General features: G+C 41.7%; 2 protein-coding genes and 1 long non-coding RNA gene across 3 annotated transcripts in view; 1 reads left to right on the plus strand and 2 right to left on the minus strand.

Moving 5' to 3' along the window:
* The window catches only part of LOC143104524 (guanine nucleotide-binding protein G(i) subunit alpha-2-like), an 86,132-nt gene extending 83,112 nt beyond the window's left edge, over window positions 1-3,020 (minus strand). The window contains exons 1-2 of the mRNA XM_076268622.1: window positions 2,722-3,020; window positions 2,152-2,295 (exon numbers count right to left, since the gene is read on the minus strand). Of these exons, the coding sequence (XP_076124737.1) occupies window positions 2,152-2,269 (118 nt within the window). The 5' untranslated portion in view covers window positions 2,270-2,295; window positions 2,722-3,020. The remainder of the gene's footprint in view (window positions 1-2,151; window positions 2,296-2,721) is intronic.
* Window positions 3,021-4,458: 1,438 nt separating this feature from the next.
* LOC143104404 (uncharacterized) lies at window positions 4,459-7,182 on the plus strand. The gene is made up of 3 exons (XR_012983066.1): window positions 4,459-4,559; window positions 5,130-5,335; window positions 6,431-7,182. It is a non-coding gene; the product is annotated as an uncharacterized LOC143104404 (long non-coding RNA).
* Window positions 7,183-9,640: 2,458 nt separating this feature from the next.
* LOC143103875 (sodium-coupled neutral amino acid transporter 3-like) overlaps window positions 9,641-17,588 on the minus strand; it is a 28,592-nt gene continuing 20,644 nt past the window's right edge. Inside the window, exons 11-16 of the mRNA XM_076267734.1 lie at window positions 17,542-17,588; window positions 16,793-16,893; window positions 15,486-15,610; window positions 14,139-14,283; window positions 11,231-11,334; window positions 9,641-9,745 (exon numbers count right to left, since the gene is read on the minus strand). The exon at window positions 17,542-17,588 is cut by the window's right edge and continues 33 nt beyond it. Of these exons, the coding sequence (XP_076123849.1) occupies window positions 9,641-9,745; window positions 11,231-11,334; window positions 14,139-14,283; window positions 15,486-15,610; window positions 16,793-16,893; window positions 17,542-17,588 (627 nt within the window). The remainder of the gene's footprint in view (window positions 9,746-11,230; window positions 11,335-14,138; window positions 14,284-15,485; window positions 15,611-16,792; window positions 16,894-17,541) is intronic.

Raw genomic sequence — 17,588 nt, forward strand, 5'->3', positions numbered from 1 at the left:
TTTAGAGTCAGACCCATATTAGGTACTGACTCAGCACATACACAAAGCAGCAGGACCCTGCCCATTACCTTATGTATGGGGCATTGTTAGTGGGTAAGTGGATACCAGTAATTACTCTATTATCGAAGAGACCAAACATGACTGATAGAGTGCAGCTTTGAGTACACATGCTAAACCTAATTATTTTTCAATCTGCTATGAGCGACTGTAAGCCAGAGGAGCCATTATGGCTCGGGTCACTCTCTTCCATTGCGGTGTGCCGGCCTTATGCAACCTAGGTAAAGATACTGTTTACATATTATTACAATCATCAGGCCCACTGGATCGGGTAGCAGTTCATTGTGTGGAGAATCCTCTCTCCAATTCTTTTTAATGTGTCAGGGGCTAATAAACACAGTCTCCAAAAAACAAACAAAAAAAACCCTCCCGTCACTCACAACACAAAGCTGTGTGTGTGTGTGTGTGTGTGTGTTTGTGTGTGTGTGTGTAGACCCTGTGCCAAAATGTAGTTATAACATTTATGCTTGGCCCAGCTTTCTACTTGGCCTCAGTCCTTACTCAGTCCTCTTCCAATAGGATCTCTATGTTTCTGTCAAAACAGCAATGCAATGGAGGCAAAAGTGCAGTGTATGTGTGTGTGTGTGTGAAAGAGAGACAGAGAGAGAGAGAGAGAGACAGAATGTGTTCCAAGTGTGTTTGCAACGGAGAGTTGTTGCTCTTTCCACTGCTCACAATGGGACACAAAACACACTGAACAGGGAAGCAAGCAACCTTGTCAAAGTATTTCCAAGGCCAACACTTGTAGAGTCAATCAGACAGAAAGAGGGAGGGAGAGAGAGAGAGAGAGAGAGAGAGAGAGAGAGAGAGAGAGAGAGAGAGAGAAAGAGAAAGGAGAGAGAGAGAGAGAGAGAGAGAGAGATTTTCCCAGCATGAATTCTAGTCAAGCTTCACAAAGCCTCGAAGCAGAGGCCAGGATCCACTTTGCTTTTGCCTGTCGTTATCGAGAGTGAAGCACTCATCAGTTGCAACAACACAATCACATGACTTCTAGCTACCAGCATCAAATGCTCCATGGCAGGTATCTGTATGGTGCTACACCTACTGAGAAAGTGTGAATGCTACGACATGGTCTACTGGGCTCACTGCAAGTGAAAATGGACATCAAGCAAAAGGTTTGCCAATGATCGTGCCAATGAAAAAGCTGCTTCTATAGCTAGAGAAAGAAAGTATGGAACAGTATGTCTTTTTTAATTAACACTGGCCTTCTAAAAATTAAATGTTCATCCAGATGACACAACAGTGACAAAAAAAACAACAACAAATGAGTAACACTGCATCTCAATGGGCACACATGTCTCAATACATGTACTGTCACCTACCATTTCACAAAAACTCATGATTTATGGGGAGCATTAAGAAAGACTATAGGCAATGGGTATGTTAGGGAATAACATATGAAAGAGAGGCTTAGGGAATGTTGCTGACACTGATTGGTTAAACAGCTGGAGGCTCCACGGAGAGAATTGACAAAGATTACTTGACTATGTCAACATATGCTGGGGTGTCACAACACTAAACGAATAGCCTTGAAACTGCTGTTTCACTGATTTGGCAGTCTTTTTTTCCAGGCTTTAGCATTTGAGGTAATGCTATACAATGGAATAGGCAGAATAGCACCTCATATAGGACTGTAAGGTTTTGCAGATTTAATCATAAAATGGCGTTACTTTATGCTGTTTTATTCACACTTATGCGTTTACATTTCGGGCGCTGTAACAGTAGGTTTAGTGGCTTCTTCCTGCATTCCAAGGCTAAAATCATAAGCCCGTCTGTAAGTTTCCATAATAATCTATGAGAAGCTCTTTAAGAAATAGTCAATGATTAGTGTTGTTAACTGAAAAGCTTTGATGGGAGGGAGGGGAATCAAGTATGCCGTTAGAAAATAGCCTTACTTAAACGAGTCAATGATACTGAAACGTCAGAAGTGCTTCATTCATTTTGTGAGTGGTGTGGGCCTAATCATAATCAATCACAAAAAAGGAACAACCTCCCCCGTCTCTGCCACACATTCACGTGTGACAGAACAAGGTGAAGAACACATAAAGGCTTAACAAACTATAATGCACGTGTAAAAACGGAAGACTTGCTTACCCAAAAGCAGCAGTTTCACTTCCTTAGCTGCCTTGTCTCCATCCTCTCGAAGACTTTTGTCAATGATTTTGGATCTTTCGGCGGCTGCCTTGTCCTCCTGACTGACAGTACAGCCCATGGTTCCGAGTGCACGCTTCAGGGCGCCTGATGTTTGTGATAGGATTGAAGAAACGGGGGAGTGAGGCCACTGAAGGCTGAATGTCAGGCAATGGCACAATACTTTTCAAGTCAAAAGCACTGTTCCGTCACTAATCGTCTTGTAAACGGCAACTTCCTCTTTCAGTGAAAACACTTCAAAATTCACAAATGAGCCAATATAAAGTCAGCTGTCGTTTAAATGGTTACGTTGAACGGTCTGGCTAACCTATGCCGACAGAAACCAGAACCAGAAAGAATATTCAATTAATATTCCAACGATGTATCACGATTTAAAAAATCTTGGGTTGTTTATGGCTTATCCAAGATGAAACAGCGCACCAGCTGCTGGATTTGTCATCACGGGAAAATTTGAAATATCTCTAAAAACACATCAACAAAATCAAAAAAGTTGGTCAAATATCCAAGACAAACCTCTTGCGTGCAGCAGGTACAGCAACAAAATGGGCCACCGAAGTTCGGTGTGGAGGACTCGACTCGACTGGGTGAAATCAGATGTCAAACCGCAAGAAAAATCTCTCCACGACCCTGTGGCTGAATTCTTGGGGTTTTGGTGTCCCGTTCAGTTCCCCAGTATTCAACCGTTCCAGCGTGTACCGTTAGGAAGCCAATTTATTTCAAGTCGTTGTGATTTATTTCGATATTTTCGGGGCTGCCACGCCACACCCGAAGTTCCTCTCAGCTAGAAAAGCTGAAGACAGTTTAGTAAGCTTCTGGCTCGCGAACTGCCAGCCCTCCGCTACAACGCCCACTTCCTTTTGCTTGATGGGAAATGTAGGCTTGTCAATACGTGAAGTTTCTCTTGCAGTTCCTGAACATGATTTACCATGAATTAAAATTAAAATCTCAATTAACACAGACAATCAGAGGATGAGCAGCACACGGGTTAAAACATGTAGGCCTAGGCTATTGTGTTTCTGTGTAGAAAACAAAAATGAACGGAAACATTGTAGCCTTAGGCCTACACTGTATCACTGACGAAAATGCAAAAGTGTCTTTTTCATTTTACATAAACATGATGCTCTATTAGCATAAATTAAGCTTATTTGATATTTAGGCTATATCAATGTGCATACGCCTACTGTGTGGAACTTCCACACTTTTTTCTCACACGGCAGATTTATGACTGGCGTCTGAAAATCTGTTTTGGGGAACCACGCAGATGTTACAACAGTCCAGCAGTTCTTTCGTAAACATGATAGTATGCTACTCTCTGGTTCCTCATGCTTAGATGTAAAAAATATATAATTATAGCTCAACAGTACCCTCATGTGGATTTGGAAAGCCACATCAATCATGAAGAATTAACAAAAATTCTGCTGATGTTACTGAAATCTACAATAGTAATAGCCTAATCCTATATATTTAGGGTGGCAGATGTAAAATACATAAAATTAGGAAATTAAATGTCTGCTGTTGCCAGACTGATGTAAATTCACACCTTTTGAATTGTGTCATCTTTTAGGATTTTTAGGATTAACATCAGAAGCAGAGACATTGTGAGGGGTAATTAATAAGAAAAAGGCATTATCCAGATGCATCTCAATGGATGATCTCAAACTGCCTTATTTATTGGATTAATCTTTTGTTAACTGATACAGTCAAATTATGTTAAACTTTTAAAATGCTATTAAAAATGATTGGCAATTTACATTCAATAGTCAGTTTTAACCATAACATAAATCTGTGGGCTTTTAAACATAGAACCACAAAACTAAATTAAATACTAGTTTATTAATATAATGATTTCAAACAGGAAACTTCTAAAAAATTGGATGACACCTCCAGACAACTCTTCTGACCTGTGGAGTAGATCAGCATCAGGCATTGCAATAAATAAACATTTCCAATATGCAGGCACCCAGGGCACAACAAAGATGGCTAAAAATACTAATCTAACTCTCGCCTAATTAGCCATAGGCAGGGGACAACTGAGATAAATTTAAGCCTCGACGACAGGGAAACCGATGAGTGTCCCCTCTGCTGGTGGCAGGCTGGTGAGGAGCGGCATGTGTTTATATATAAACAGCATCACACTCCACTGCTTCCTTCCTCCCTTAGGAGCGCCACTTAACACTGTCACTGCGGACTCGCTCGTTCAGCAGTTTTAGAAGGGATAGTCAGTAAGTAGTAGTAACTTCAGCACGGCCAGTAGATAGTGAAATAATAATTGGACTGTGCAGGTGAAGACTTGACACAGTATGTGTGTGTGTGCATCTAAATGCATGCTGTCTGTCTGTTCACTGCTGCAGGTGATGTGTAAGCTATGCATATTTAGGTAATGAAAGATGTCCAGGGTTGAGATAGTTGGTAGCAAAACTGATTGTAATGGGGGGGGGGGGGGTTGACTGCATCTTGTCAACTATAAATATGTGTTTTACTTTGGAGGATTAAAAGTTGATATCACTGGTGTGTATGGCACATAATGCATTGCTGATAGAGTATGAAGGCTGAAGTGGTTTCATGGCAAATGAAACATCTCTGAGCTCCATACTTCATAATCCAGAAATCATAACATCCTAGTATAACAATTAGCTTTAACTGTCATGCTCCTATGTACAGTAGTAGAATCATGGAAGCACTACACTGCTACAGCAGTTACTATCCATCCATGCTGCTACTCTGCGATATTCCATGAACAATTAAAATTACTTTTGATTTTGACATTATTGTCAACTTGTGTTAAGTGAAGTGTAGCCTAATGCAGCATTTGTAAGTACATTCTGTTGGTGCAAATATGTTTTGGGGTTCATAACAAGTTAATTTTCCTGAAGTGAAGGTAATTTATGGCTAATCTCTTTTTGATCTGTTCTCCACTCCAGCCTTTAGCAGAGCATGTGCAATTGTCACCCCGGAGGAGTGATGGACCTGGCGTTGGTGTCAGCCATATTTCACTGTCCACTCTGTACTCTGTACTGTCGCTGATGAGGGCTTCATGGACTTGGCTGGAACCACGCCACAACTTAATTTCCACAGTGGCGAGGGATAATTTGAATATCACACTGCAATCTCTTTGTGGACTGGACAGGTAGGTATATTATGTGTGGGATTAGGTTTTAGAGGTGGTCCTCTTTAGTGCACCTGCAGTTGGATAGGCAGGTGTGCTGTAAGAGTGTAGATCCTTAAAGAACCCCCGGTGACCTCCAAGAAGGTGAAGAGGTAGATTTCATGGATGTTTTTGAGAGGGTCACTTCATTCATAGGCATCTCTGAGGTTCACAGTCAGAAGACTTTTCAGTTGTATATGAATGTAAAGATTAGAGTGTTGGAAACAATGGAATATCATCTGCTTGTACCTGTTGGGTGATCTGCAATATCTGCACACTGTCTTTGCAGTTGCATTTCATACAAAGGTTTGACTGGAGTGAATAGTGATGTCAATGTGCAGGTGGTGTGTGTATGTTTTCTGCAGTCAATGGAAATCAGGCATGATATCATAGTTTCTTTCTTTTTTTATTTCAACATTGTTTACAGTACAATAACTGCCAGCAATGTACTCAATGTTTGGAGATAACAGAAAATAAAGACATAAATTGAAGGCTTTTTAAAAAGCACTTTAAAAATTATTACATTTGTTTCTTTTTAATATCTGACTAAAACCTGCTCCTTCTATTTACAATGTACAAACTAGATGTGCATATCGAATATAAAGGGTTTACATTTATATACATTATTTATAAATGCTGCCACGTAAGTCGAAACTCATACAAGTTTGTTATTCACCCATATATTTTATATATATTTTCACTGAATCACAAAGGGTAAAGAGTGAAATTAATAAGACCTGGTTACCAGACACATGAAAGGTTTTTGTTGGAAATTGTCCAGACTTTCAAACATTTCCTTCCAGTGCTCATTAACAGGAACTGGTGTGCTTCACCTCTTTACATTTCTTTGAAATGTCATGTAGGCTGAGAGCCACCAAATAGCTATTATGACCTTATAAGGGACAAATCAACCATGTATTGTGCTATACATTTCATTACTTGATTCAATTTGTGCCATTTGATACAGTACAATTAAGATGAAGTTTAACTGCCACTGTGAGTTTAAGTGCTAACGTTTTGCTCTTGAAATGTGAACCAATCAACATGCTCAAGTTTTTTTTTTGTTTTTTTTATCAGGAATTAGTACTGAACCTTGTCTGAGACTCTTCTCCCCTCACTGCCAGTCTGTCTAACATGAATGACTCTGACGGGTCTGGTTCATTTCCAACAAGAGGATCAAAGCAGAGGGACAAATCCTCAAAAATCATCACAAATGCAGCAAGAATGAGACCATGATACACCGGAGGTGGCAGAAGACCTCACATATAAAATGAGAGAAGGAAATGATATTGACCAACATGTCTCTGAATATTGACACGAATGCACACACAAAAATGGTCACAGGAATCCATGACCAAGGGGAGAAAGAGGTTTTGTGGTACAAACCATATATATTTTTTATTTGTTGACAAAATAAACATTAAAATATATATCAAAAATATCAGGAACAGTATTATTACCAAACTCTGTGCTGTAAGGATGTGCATATCCAACATGGAAAAAGACAACGTTAAGTCTTCTCAGATGCTAAAGAAGAAAAATACTCTGAACCACTCAGGGATGAAGAAGCCTATGCAATGGTCTTCATTGATTTTTCAAGCCTCCTTCTTGTCATTTTCCTTAGTGTGCTTGGAGCGCAGGGGGGAGAAACTGACTGACATTTTGCTCCAGGCCTTCAAACTGATCCGAGATTAATAATGCAATTAAACACATGGTCCATCAATCCATTGGAAACCTCACAAAACTCATCTAAAAAAGTACCACGGTTTAATACACCTACTTTATGTTTATAGTTTTTAGTATTTTCTTTTTCCTCATCTTTTTTTTAATAATATTCACTGATCCTTACAGGACATCCACTGAATGAGTCTTACAGTTTTCCCAGTACTTTAAGGACGAGGACGGAAATCACATCACAATGTTAACACTGTAAATGACAATGGCCGCTTAAAATGGGGCAGCACAGACAATTTGGGACGGTAAGCACTGATTATAATAAAAATAAAAAAAACATTCTTGTACCATGTTAGACGACAAATTCAACATTTTCTGAGAGCAGTTTCTTGTGCCTTATTAAGAATTTCAATACCACATTTCACTTAAAGATTAGTTGAACGATACAGCCCATATGCCATGTAATTATGCCTACAAAACACATTACCCTATGAGTACTTGTACACAACATAATTTCACCCAGTCAGTTGATTAATGGCTCTATGATGTTGTGCTTTAGGATGAAAGTGCTATAGCTAATATCTCGTCACAGCTACACAGCCATGCATTACAGACAGGCAGTGACCTTTGCTGAATGAGGTCAAACCTAACAAAATTCAATCCAATTTCAAACCTTAATCCCATAGATTTTTTATTCTGCCACTCGAGTTTGGCTGAGCAGAAAAAGCCCTAATCCCTCACGATGTGTGGGTGGACCTAAAAAAATAGTGCTGCAATCATACCTGCCAACACACACACACACACACACACACACACACACACACACACACACACACACACACACACACACACACACACACACACATCCACGCCCCCACACACGCATGCACACAGATACCAAATAGACGGGAAAACACACAGCAGCTGCTAAAGTCTTGAGAACAACTCAGCCTCTAGCCGAGTTGAATCTCTAATAAGCAAAACTGTTTACATATATCCTCCTTAAACTCTCCTTAAGAAGAGAGGACCCTGTAAATTCATTTATATACTTTATCTATATACTTTTGTTTATATACTTATACACTTTTTGGTTATCTCTGACTACTTTCTGTCTAATACTCAGAAACAACAAGATAACACCACCACACAACCACCGCCATGGAAAAAACACCAGTCAATACTCACCAAAACCAACTGACCTTTTCACAAAACAAACAGCATCTGTTTACAGTGACATAATGGCGGCCATCGTGAATCAGAGGTTACAAGTGTTTTCAACCCAAACATAGAGATACTGATATACAGGACACAGCTAAAAACACACATGAGATCAGAAGATGTTCTTGAAATAACTAGGAACTTTCCCAGAACAGAGTGTCATTGACATTGATATGCTTTCCTGGAAGAAGAGTAAATCAGAAGCAAGATGAAGCTCAGATGCCACTGAGCCAGAATGCTTTTATGAGATATAGACACAGACTCCTGTTTTTTGTATCAAGTGTAACCCTAAAGTCTGCACACAGTTTGTATGTATGCTACATACATGTTGACACCGCTCACATATTTCATAAATGTATCTAAACTAGATGTGACTAACACAGTGGGGTGCACCAGGACAACAACAAAACAAAACTACCAAAAAAAAAAAAAGGCTATGTTGCCACAGAAAGAAGTAGTCTGTCAGCTAGCTTTCCTGGTCAAGCCCTTCCTTCAGCTATTGCACAGAATATTGCCATGTTCTAGAGCAGTGGTTCTTAAACTGGGGGTCGCCAAAAATATTGGAGGGGTCGCAAAATTATTAAAGACATTTTTCTAAAGGTTTTTAGTCAAAGGGTGCCATTGCCATAATGCCTTTGGTGTTGATATAGCCTACCTATGAGAGAAGACATTCTCTACCTCTGCTTCAAAATGTTTAAGAACCACTGTGCTAGAGGATAATAATAAGTTATTACAGTTGACTGTTGCACCACAGGTACATAGACTACTATGAAAGCACACTCACGCAGCCTCCCTTCCTTCGAGGCTCCGGTTCTCCCAAAGACACTCCATAGATGACCGTGGTGGTTCCGCATTTGTGTAGGTGAGAGGTCATAACAAAGAGACACGCAAAACAAAACAAAAAAAAAACATTGAGTGTTCCTACTCAGTCATGGGAGATGAGAAATGGGACCAGTTTTTTTTTTTTTAGCAAATCTGCTTGAGAGGTGAGACACCCTTTGCTTGGAGAGAATGCACCATCTTTTTCTGTCCTGGAAAGTTGGGATTGCTTATTTTGGAGCAGGGTAACTTTGGCGGGCACCTTCACACGGACACAGAGACGGACACAGACACCGTGGCTCTGAGTGGAAGCCAAGGACACGAGGAACTAACGTTTTGAAATGACTGCAATAACTATCCAGGCCTCTGAATGCCCCTGCTGTACACTGGCCTTGTCTCAACTTTCCACATAGAGAGAGAACGAGAACGAGAGAGACAGAGTAAGAGACAGAGAGAGAGAGAAAGAGAAAGAGAGAGAGTGCATTCTCTACAATAATGACTCAAAATGATACACAGGAGATACAAATTAAATTATAAAAACAAAACACCCCACTTGCACATGATGGTGGGAAGGGCTTAGTGACCACTGCTGGCTTTACTGCTCCCTGTTGTCCAATCGATGATGATGAAACTCAAGCTCATTATCATAAACAGGATGCCAAGGATGGCAAAACAGATGGCCTGCAAAACAGAGAGAAAAAGAGTGAGAGAATAGAAACAGAATAAAAAGAAAAGAAAACATGAGACGAGCAAAAGAAAGAGACAGAGACAAAGGGAGAGAGGGAAAAAGGAACACAAAAGAAAAAAAACAGATCATATCTGAGAGACAGACAGTGAGAGAGAACTTGAGAAAGGGAAGCACATTCGGATACGAGAAGAGACAGACACAGGGTCCATTGAGGACCCGAGTTACTCATGGGTCTAGCCTGTCACATCGCCCGTCGCCCGCAACATCGGTCTACTGCCCGCACTCTCATTTCTGTGTCCTTACTCCACACATGCTGCGCCCACATTTCAATCCAATCCTGTTCTCTGATTTAGTCCCCACCTCCATAAGCACGGCTCTGACAGCACATTCACTCTAAGTTACTGAGTTGAGAGCTGTCAATAGACCTTTTTTTTACAGCAGCCATTTTGACATTAAATAGTAGGGCAAGCACAGGTGTTACAATCACGTCAATGTAGAATCAGAACCTTAATTAATGTCATATGTAACAGCTGTGCCTGCCCTCTATTTCATGTCAAAATGGTTGCAGTGAAAAAGGTCCATATCATCAGCTGTACGAGTGGTTATGGCCCACTGGACATTAGAGGAAATGCATCAAATACATGGATTTGATGCATTTAGCAAAGGCCAAAAATAATCAGGCAGAGTGGAGGGGGCCGTGAGGGATTTGGTCCCTTCTGACAGGGTAATGTTCTGGCCCTTATTTGATTAATGCATATACCCTACTGGAATTGTTTGGGGGGAATGCTACAGCCATCCAAGCTTTTCACCCACTAGCAGTGGCACTGGGCGTGGGCGCTAGCCTGGGGGGAATTAGAGGAATGATATTCCTCTCTCCCTTGCAAAATCGAAGCCATTACATTTTTATGGCTAGCAAGCGACCCTTGAGGCAAGTATATGAGCAACTCTGATGAGAAACATAACTCTCAACTCTGACAAGAAATGGTCAACAGCTACTTTCCAACAGCGAGCGTTTATTTCTCACAGTGCAAAGACATTATTAAAACCTACTGACCTACGTTCCCTAACGTTGCTTTTAATTCGCCAAAAAAAAAAGCTCATCGAAAAAGAAGAAGGGTTCACTGGCCTGTTCTTCTTCAGTGAGTTTTTTTTTTGGCAGTTTGCAGAAACGGAGTGCATTACCACCACCATCTGCTGGACTGAGGTGTAATGGCAAGTGTACCCTTTAGCCTCGTTCTGGCCGCCGGGTGAATAAGGCGAATGCCGATGCTGCCCCACAATGCTACCCACATAGGTCTCAAGTGTATCATCAGCTAATAGTTTAAAACAGGCCATACTAAGTATGTCGTTCTGAGCTCTAAGTACTGTCGTTCCTCCTCCACTACTACCCTGCCCTAGGGGTAAAAGCCCACACCTAGGTAACAGGTGCAGGGCAGTGAGCCGGCCAGTCAGTGAGGAAAGAGAGACGAGACACTCACCAGAATCTTGGGAGGAGAGCGCAGAGGTTCGTCCTCTTTGGGCACGATGCGGATGTAGAAGACCGCAGGGAAGATGAAGATTAGACAGGGGGCAGACGTGGCACCTGTGAAGATGGAGAGAGGGAGAGGGAGACAAAGGGGGGGGGGGCACAGGTGGAGGGGAGAGAGAAAAAGAAAGAGGGGGAGTGGGAAAAAAAGAGAAAACCTTGCATCAGGTTCTGAAAAGTAAAATGTGAGGCTGGTAGAGCCTCTGCTGGTTAGAAAGAGGTAGTGCTGCCCGAGAGGTCCTAGTGCCATAAGGCGAGGTGCCAGAGCATGCCTGATTCCAAGAAATGTTCCGTCATTTAACAAGCAAAGTCTCCTGTCTTCTCTCCTTAACAATCACCCTGTCCGATATCATGACTAATGCTGACTTCACATTCATTATGTAAGGGATGACGGCCGCCGAGGTGTCCTGTTATACGGAATTAATGGACGAGGGCGAGTTGCCTCCGCCCGAGTCCATTAATTCCGTATAACAGGACACCGCTTCAGACGCCGCGACTCCCCCAGTCAAGGTTGCATAGCAACGGCAATGTTTCATAGTTTGTCTTCACCGAAATGGAGTTCGTGGCACCAGAGCCTGTCTACGGAGGTGCCACTAACCCTGCGTGAAATCATCATGTTTGATAGGTTGTTAATACATTCTGAAAATGTTACTGTTCTGATCAAGGTCATGCAAAATAAAGCTACCGACTCAATACGACTCTGCCTCTGATTCCTAGTCTGCTAGTCACTATACTGACTTTGCACACATTCACTCCTCAGCACTCTCAAACATTTCCCAACTCTGAATTCACACTACTGAAGTCATCTGACTTTCTCCAACTTTTGCACATCTCCATAGAACTTTTTATTTATTATTTTTGATTTCTCCTCCATCTATCTACCCATGTCCTTGATTGCCTAGCCTTTCTGCCCTCTCCCCACATACACAGCACACTTCGCTTCTTCCTTGGTAAGGGAGTTTTTCCTTGCCCCTGTTGCTCCTGGGTGCTCCTTGTTGGTGCCCCCCCAATCCCAATCCTCCCCCACCTTTCTTATGCAGCCCTTGCCACTTAATCTACTAAACCCCTCTTCTACTGCACTTTTTACCCCCCCCCCCCCCAATGCAATGTCAAACCAAAGTTAAGTCGTGTTGAAAAGAGGCTGAACCTTGCAAACGATTTACTTTTATAGACCACTGAAATCACACATGAATCACACGTGAAAATGACCATCACGTTAGGTTGTGACTGGTTGTGAGCAAGATCTAACGCCCTCCTCCGCATGCGTACATCGGAACTAGCTCCCGGTTAGCATTAATAATCGTTTACTACTTTAACGGCACCGACAATCAAAAGATCCAGTGGAAACTAGATGGTACAAGTATGTAGGCCAATCGGCCCACCAGCTTTTTCTACTTTGCCACCTACAGAGTTTGACAGGTACGACTTTTTGAAAAGCCATGTTATTTCCCATAGACATTTGACGACCGGAAGTTGGGTGGATACGGAAGTTACGGAGGCGGGACTTATTCTGGAGAGGTCTATTGATATGGAAGGGTGTCCTGTTATTCAGAATTAATAGCCACCCCACCAGCCAATCAGAAAAGAGTATTTCTTCTCTCCGGGTGATAAGTGTTTGTAATGTTCATAAAAAACATACCCAAAAGAACATTACTTTGAGAACAATTTGCTAGATTTTAGATATATTCCATTTTGCGGTACATTGATTCATAACCAATCATCTCAGGGACAAGTAGCTCACCCAAAACTTATAGAGCACCAAAAGCCCCAAATCATATGACATTTAAATCCCAAGATGTGACATTTCTTAGCTGTCAACATATTAGCCCCGTGAACTAACAAATTCACTAATGTTCTTAGAACTAATAGTCAAGCTACAATGCACGTGAGAGAACCAAATAATTTCGCTGAAGACAGAAATCTGTGTATAGGCCTGGACAGAGGGGTTAATAGATTGAAACACAGACATGTATTGTGTGTGTGTGTTCCTCTGATATCGCCGCCCTGCTCGAGTGCTAAGCTGATTATCTCTTTCTTCTGTTCTGTATTTTAGTACTCTATTCCATTTCCATGGATTATGGAAAAAAATAGTCCCATAGGTTAACCTGAGGTGACTTTGCGGCATACAAACAAGGTCAGTGTTCTTGTGTTCTAAGGGAAAGGTCAGTCTAAACTGATGGAGGCATGAGGTATAAACTTTAAAACTGGGACAAAACGTCCTACAGTAAAAAAAAAAAAAAAGCCAGACACTGGTTGCATAACCAAACCAAGAAAAAGTTGCTCTATAGAAAGCATTCCTCAGCCGATTACATAGCTTTTCCACACATTCATCGGTGTGAGTATACTTTTATAAGCTTAAGAGACTTATTGGATCAGAGTCGCTAGCAAGATGAAAGGAAGTTCAAGGTATGTGAACTACAGTGGGAGGTTGATGGTGTTGTACTGGCTGAAGAATGTCACTGTATGCCCACACACACACACACACACACATTAAACTGTAACAGCACATAGGAATGGGGGGGGGGGGATCCTCAGAGCACATGGAAATAGCCACAGATCGGTCAGTGAGTTTACCGTCTGTGGGGTGAAATCAAACAGCGGAGCACAAAAGTTACAACAATTCTTGTAATAAAAACTGTAAAACTGTGGTTTGTGTTACTGTGAGCCTGGCTCTTTGGCTCTGGTGGTCAAGCTGCAGGTATAGCACCCCCTGAAACCCTGATTTGAGGCTCTCTCCCTTCGCTACAGTTAAAACATATAATTTCAGTTGTAGCTAATTATCACCCTTCCCAGAAAGTAAATAAAAAGAAAGATTGTGCTGTAGTGGTGCACTTGGGTTGAATTAGAACAGCTCCACTCACCAATAAACCCAAAGATGCCGAGGATGTTGGGGGCGAAGATAACTAGCAGGTTGATGATGGTGAGCAGAACAAAGGCGATGGCAATGTGCCTCGGCCAAAAGAAGGTCTTGTTGGGGAACAGCATCTGCTGGATGGCCCGACGAACCTGTGGGGGGGGAGCCACAGAGGTCACATGACCTGACCTACCAATCATCTACATACTCACCTGTGTTGCATTTAGACGCTGATCATACAAACAGAACAGTGGGCTACAGTGGATGCATGTTCACATATCCTTTCTTTAATATGGTTTAGCAGGCACAGTGACTTTAAAACTTGGTCATTCTCTAAGACTTTTCATGAGACTTCACATCACACTGTCAAGCTTATTGTGCTGTACATATATCATGTTATATTCATAATATAATATAATATAATATAATATAATATAATATAATATAATATAATATAACATAATTAGGGCTGTCAATCGATTAAAAAAATTAATCTAATTAATTACATACTTTGTGATTAATTAATCTAAATTAATCGCATATATAATTTTTGCTGTGAAAGTATTTTAAATATTTAAATTCAAAGGAATAATTGAATAATCAGCATTAGTGACATTAAAGTTCAAAAACTCTTTTATTATTATTTTCACTAGTGAAATAATGGCCATAATAATCTATGATATGACCTAATATGCTGAGGAAATAAATACAAAAGTGCTTCGGGAAGAAGTTTTTTTTTCACATGCAAGGCATTTCAGGCCACAGATATAACCTAGGGGACACAATGAAAATAAATTAACACTCCCCTCAATGTCAACACTTGCAGACATTGCAAAGGACTTTATTTTCAACACTTTATTTTTATCACCATCAGGCCATTTTTTAAAAGTAAATGTTCCAATCAATGATCTAGGCAGCATGTTTTCTTCTCTCTCCTTCATTTTACAGTCTAATTTTTACTGACTAGAACGGCTCGGGGTCAAAGGTCAAACGGAATCGATTAATCTGCACTAATTTTTTTAATCAGTTATTTTTTCTCAAATTAATTAATCGAAATTAATCAGTTATTTTGACAGCCCTAAATATAATATAATATACCACCCAACAATCTCACATACAACACCAATGAATTAGAAATAGACCAATTACTCTTAGATTTAGAATAAATGTTTAGAGTAAGTGTGATTGCTTTTAATAGCATTCATCAGTTCAGTTCCAAGCTACCAGAGACAAACTATGAGCCATCTCTCTTAGGTTACAGCCATGAGCCAGCTCCCTGGGTGATCAGTGCTCACACCAAAGGCGTGTTTGAGTGTGTGAGTGTGCAATCACACGGTGGGGCTCGATGACTCACCGGGAAGAGCACTATGGGTACGGTGAGCGTGACGGCTGTGAGCACAGCAACACGCACACACAGGATGAGGGTGTCGTACGGATCAATTCTGCTGTAGGTGTGCAGAAGCTCAGACTCTACTCTCTCTGTTGGGGGGAGAGAGAGAGGGAGAGAGAGAGAGAGAGAGAGAGAAGGAGAGAGAGACAGAGGGAATGAAGAGAGACTCCATTTATATCAATAATGAGAATGAAGACAGTCTTGGACACATACAGGGTGCTGATTGTATTGATTGAGATGAACCACAGATACTGTATCTGCAATCAGCAGATCAAACGGATCACACCAAGAAATAGGGCTTTGTTAAGGAGTCTGTGTCTCTGTGAAATGCCATCTAGATTAGCTGAGTTTCTTGGATTAGATCATTTCTTGATATGTCCTGAACATAGCCCAATTGATGTCCTGAACACAGCCCTATTTGTTGATAAAAATCAAACCACAAAATAAATCTCTTAAGCATTAACCAAAAAGATCACATGTATTTTCGGTCTGTGCTGGCTCACATTGTTCTTAAGACCTAATAGGTTATGCCACATGAAGATTCATGAAGAGTTCTTAACATTCGAGGGGTTCAGATAATCCATGGCACTCAGCATAACACAGCAAGGCCAAGTGGGAGAAATGTGTGAGAAACCAGTACCGACATTTGTGATTGGTCCAAGAGGTTCACATTGAGCAATCATGCGTCACGATATTGATTTTGCACACAGCCCAGGCTTCAGTAGACATAATGAATGGCCAGTAGAGGGAGCGGTGACACCATTGGGGATCACTGTCACCCCTTCATAAACATAAATAAGCAATTCAAAAACAAGGAAATACAAACAATAACAAACTGTGGGAAACTGGGACAAAGCTTAATATGATTACACTGCTTTTGTCCCGCCACCGGTGACTTCACCGCAACCCCCAGACAGCCATTCAACACCAAATGAAATTAGAAAATGAAGGCACGTCTGTTCCAGAACATTCCTATGAATATCACAGACAGCCTCCTCCACTTGCTGATAACCATTCACCATAAGAGGAGAGGTTTACAAGGGTGACCTGACCTGCTGTAAACCTCTTCTTTGTTTTTCCTTGCTGAGTTTTGGCAATGGTCAATGAGTGCATTGGCATGACTGAGGCTAAAGCAATGTGGCCCAGTGAAAGTACGGGATGATTATAGAGAGGCAACGAAAGAAGAGAAGAGAAGAGAGGAGAGGACAGAGAGAGAGACGGAGGAAAGCGTCCGAGATGGAGAATGGTCATGGCAGGTGGCCAGGCCTCACCATAGAAGGTCAGATATCCAAACAGAGCAGCCAGGAAGTACATGGTGTACATGACTGCAATGGAGATGTTGGACACATGCTGCATCTTTTTCTTGGTGGGGCTGAAATCAAGAGAATATCGTGATGTGATGAAGAACCTAACCAGTCCCTGCGCACAAAACAACAACCTCACAACCTCTCTCTCTCTCTCTCTCTCTCTCACACACACATACACATCCACACACCCACACACGCACGCACGCACACGCGTACACACACACGCATGCACGCACGCACCACAAACACACAACACACTTAAAATGCCAGCTTGAGCCTAAGGACTATTTTTACTTGGCCAGTCAAGTCACATACATCTCTGAAAAGCAGGCCATTGCTGTTGTTTTTTTTGTCTTTTTTTTTTCATTTTTAATCAGTGATGCTGTTGCTATGGTTAATCAGTAGTTCAGCATGCTCCTACGACTGTAGCATTCTTAAAGTAGGTCATGGTAAACAAACTCAGTCCAGCTGGGAGGTCAGAGGGGTCAGAGTGGGGCATGTGACTGTAGTGACAGATGAACAGGACGACGTGGAGTTGGACTTGCAGCCTCCGAACTGCACCACCCATTCGCCTGCCTTTGCCTTTTGGCATGAAGAGAAAGAGAGTGGGGGTGGGGGGTGCAATGCAGCAGGGTTATCTGGGAAAAAAGGAGGTTGGGGGGGAGGGGGGATGCGGTGAGGGTGCAGTGGGGGTGCAGGAAGGAGGCACCTACTTGCGCAGCTCTGTGTAGATGGGCAGGACTTCGGGGTGGCACACGAA

Source organism: Alosa pseudoharengus, unplaced genomic scaffold (assembly GCF_046254945.1).
Source record: "Alosa pseudoharengus isolate Yale_2024_CS ecotype anadromous, Long Island Sound unplaced genomic scaffold, YU_APseudo_1.1 YU_APseudo_1.1_scf_5, whole genome shotgun sequence".
Classification (NCBI taxonomy): Eukaryota; Metazoa; Chordata; class Actinopteri; order Clupeiformes; family Clupeidae; genus Alosa; species Alosa pseudoharengus.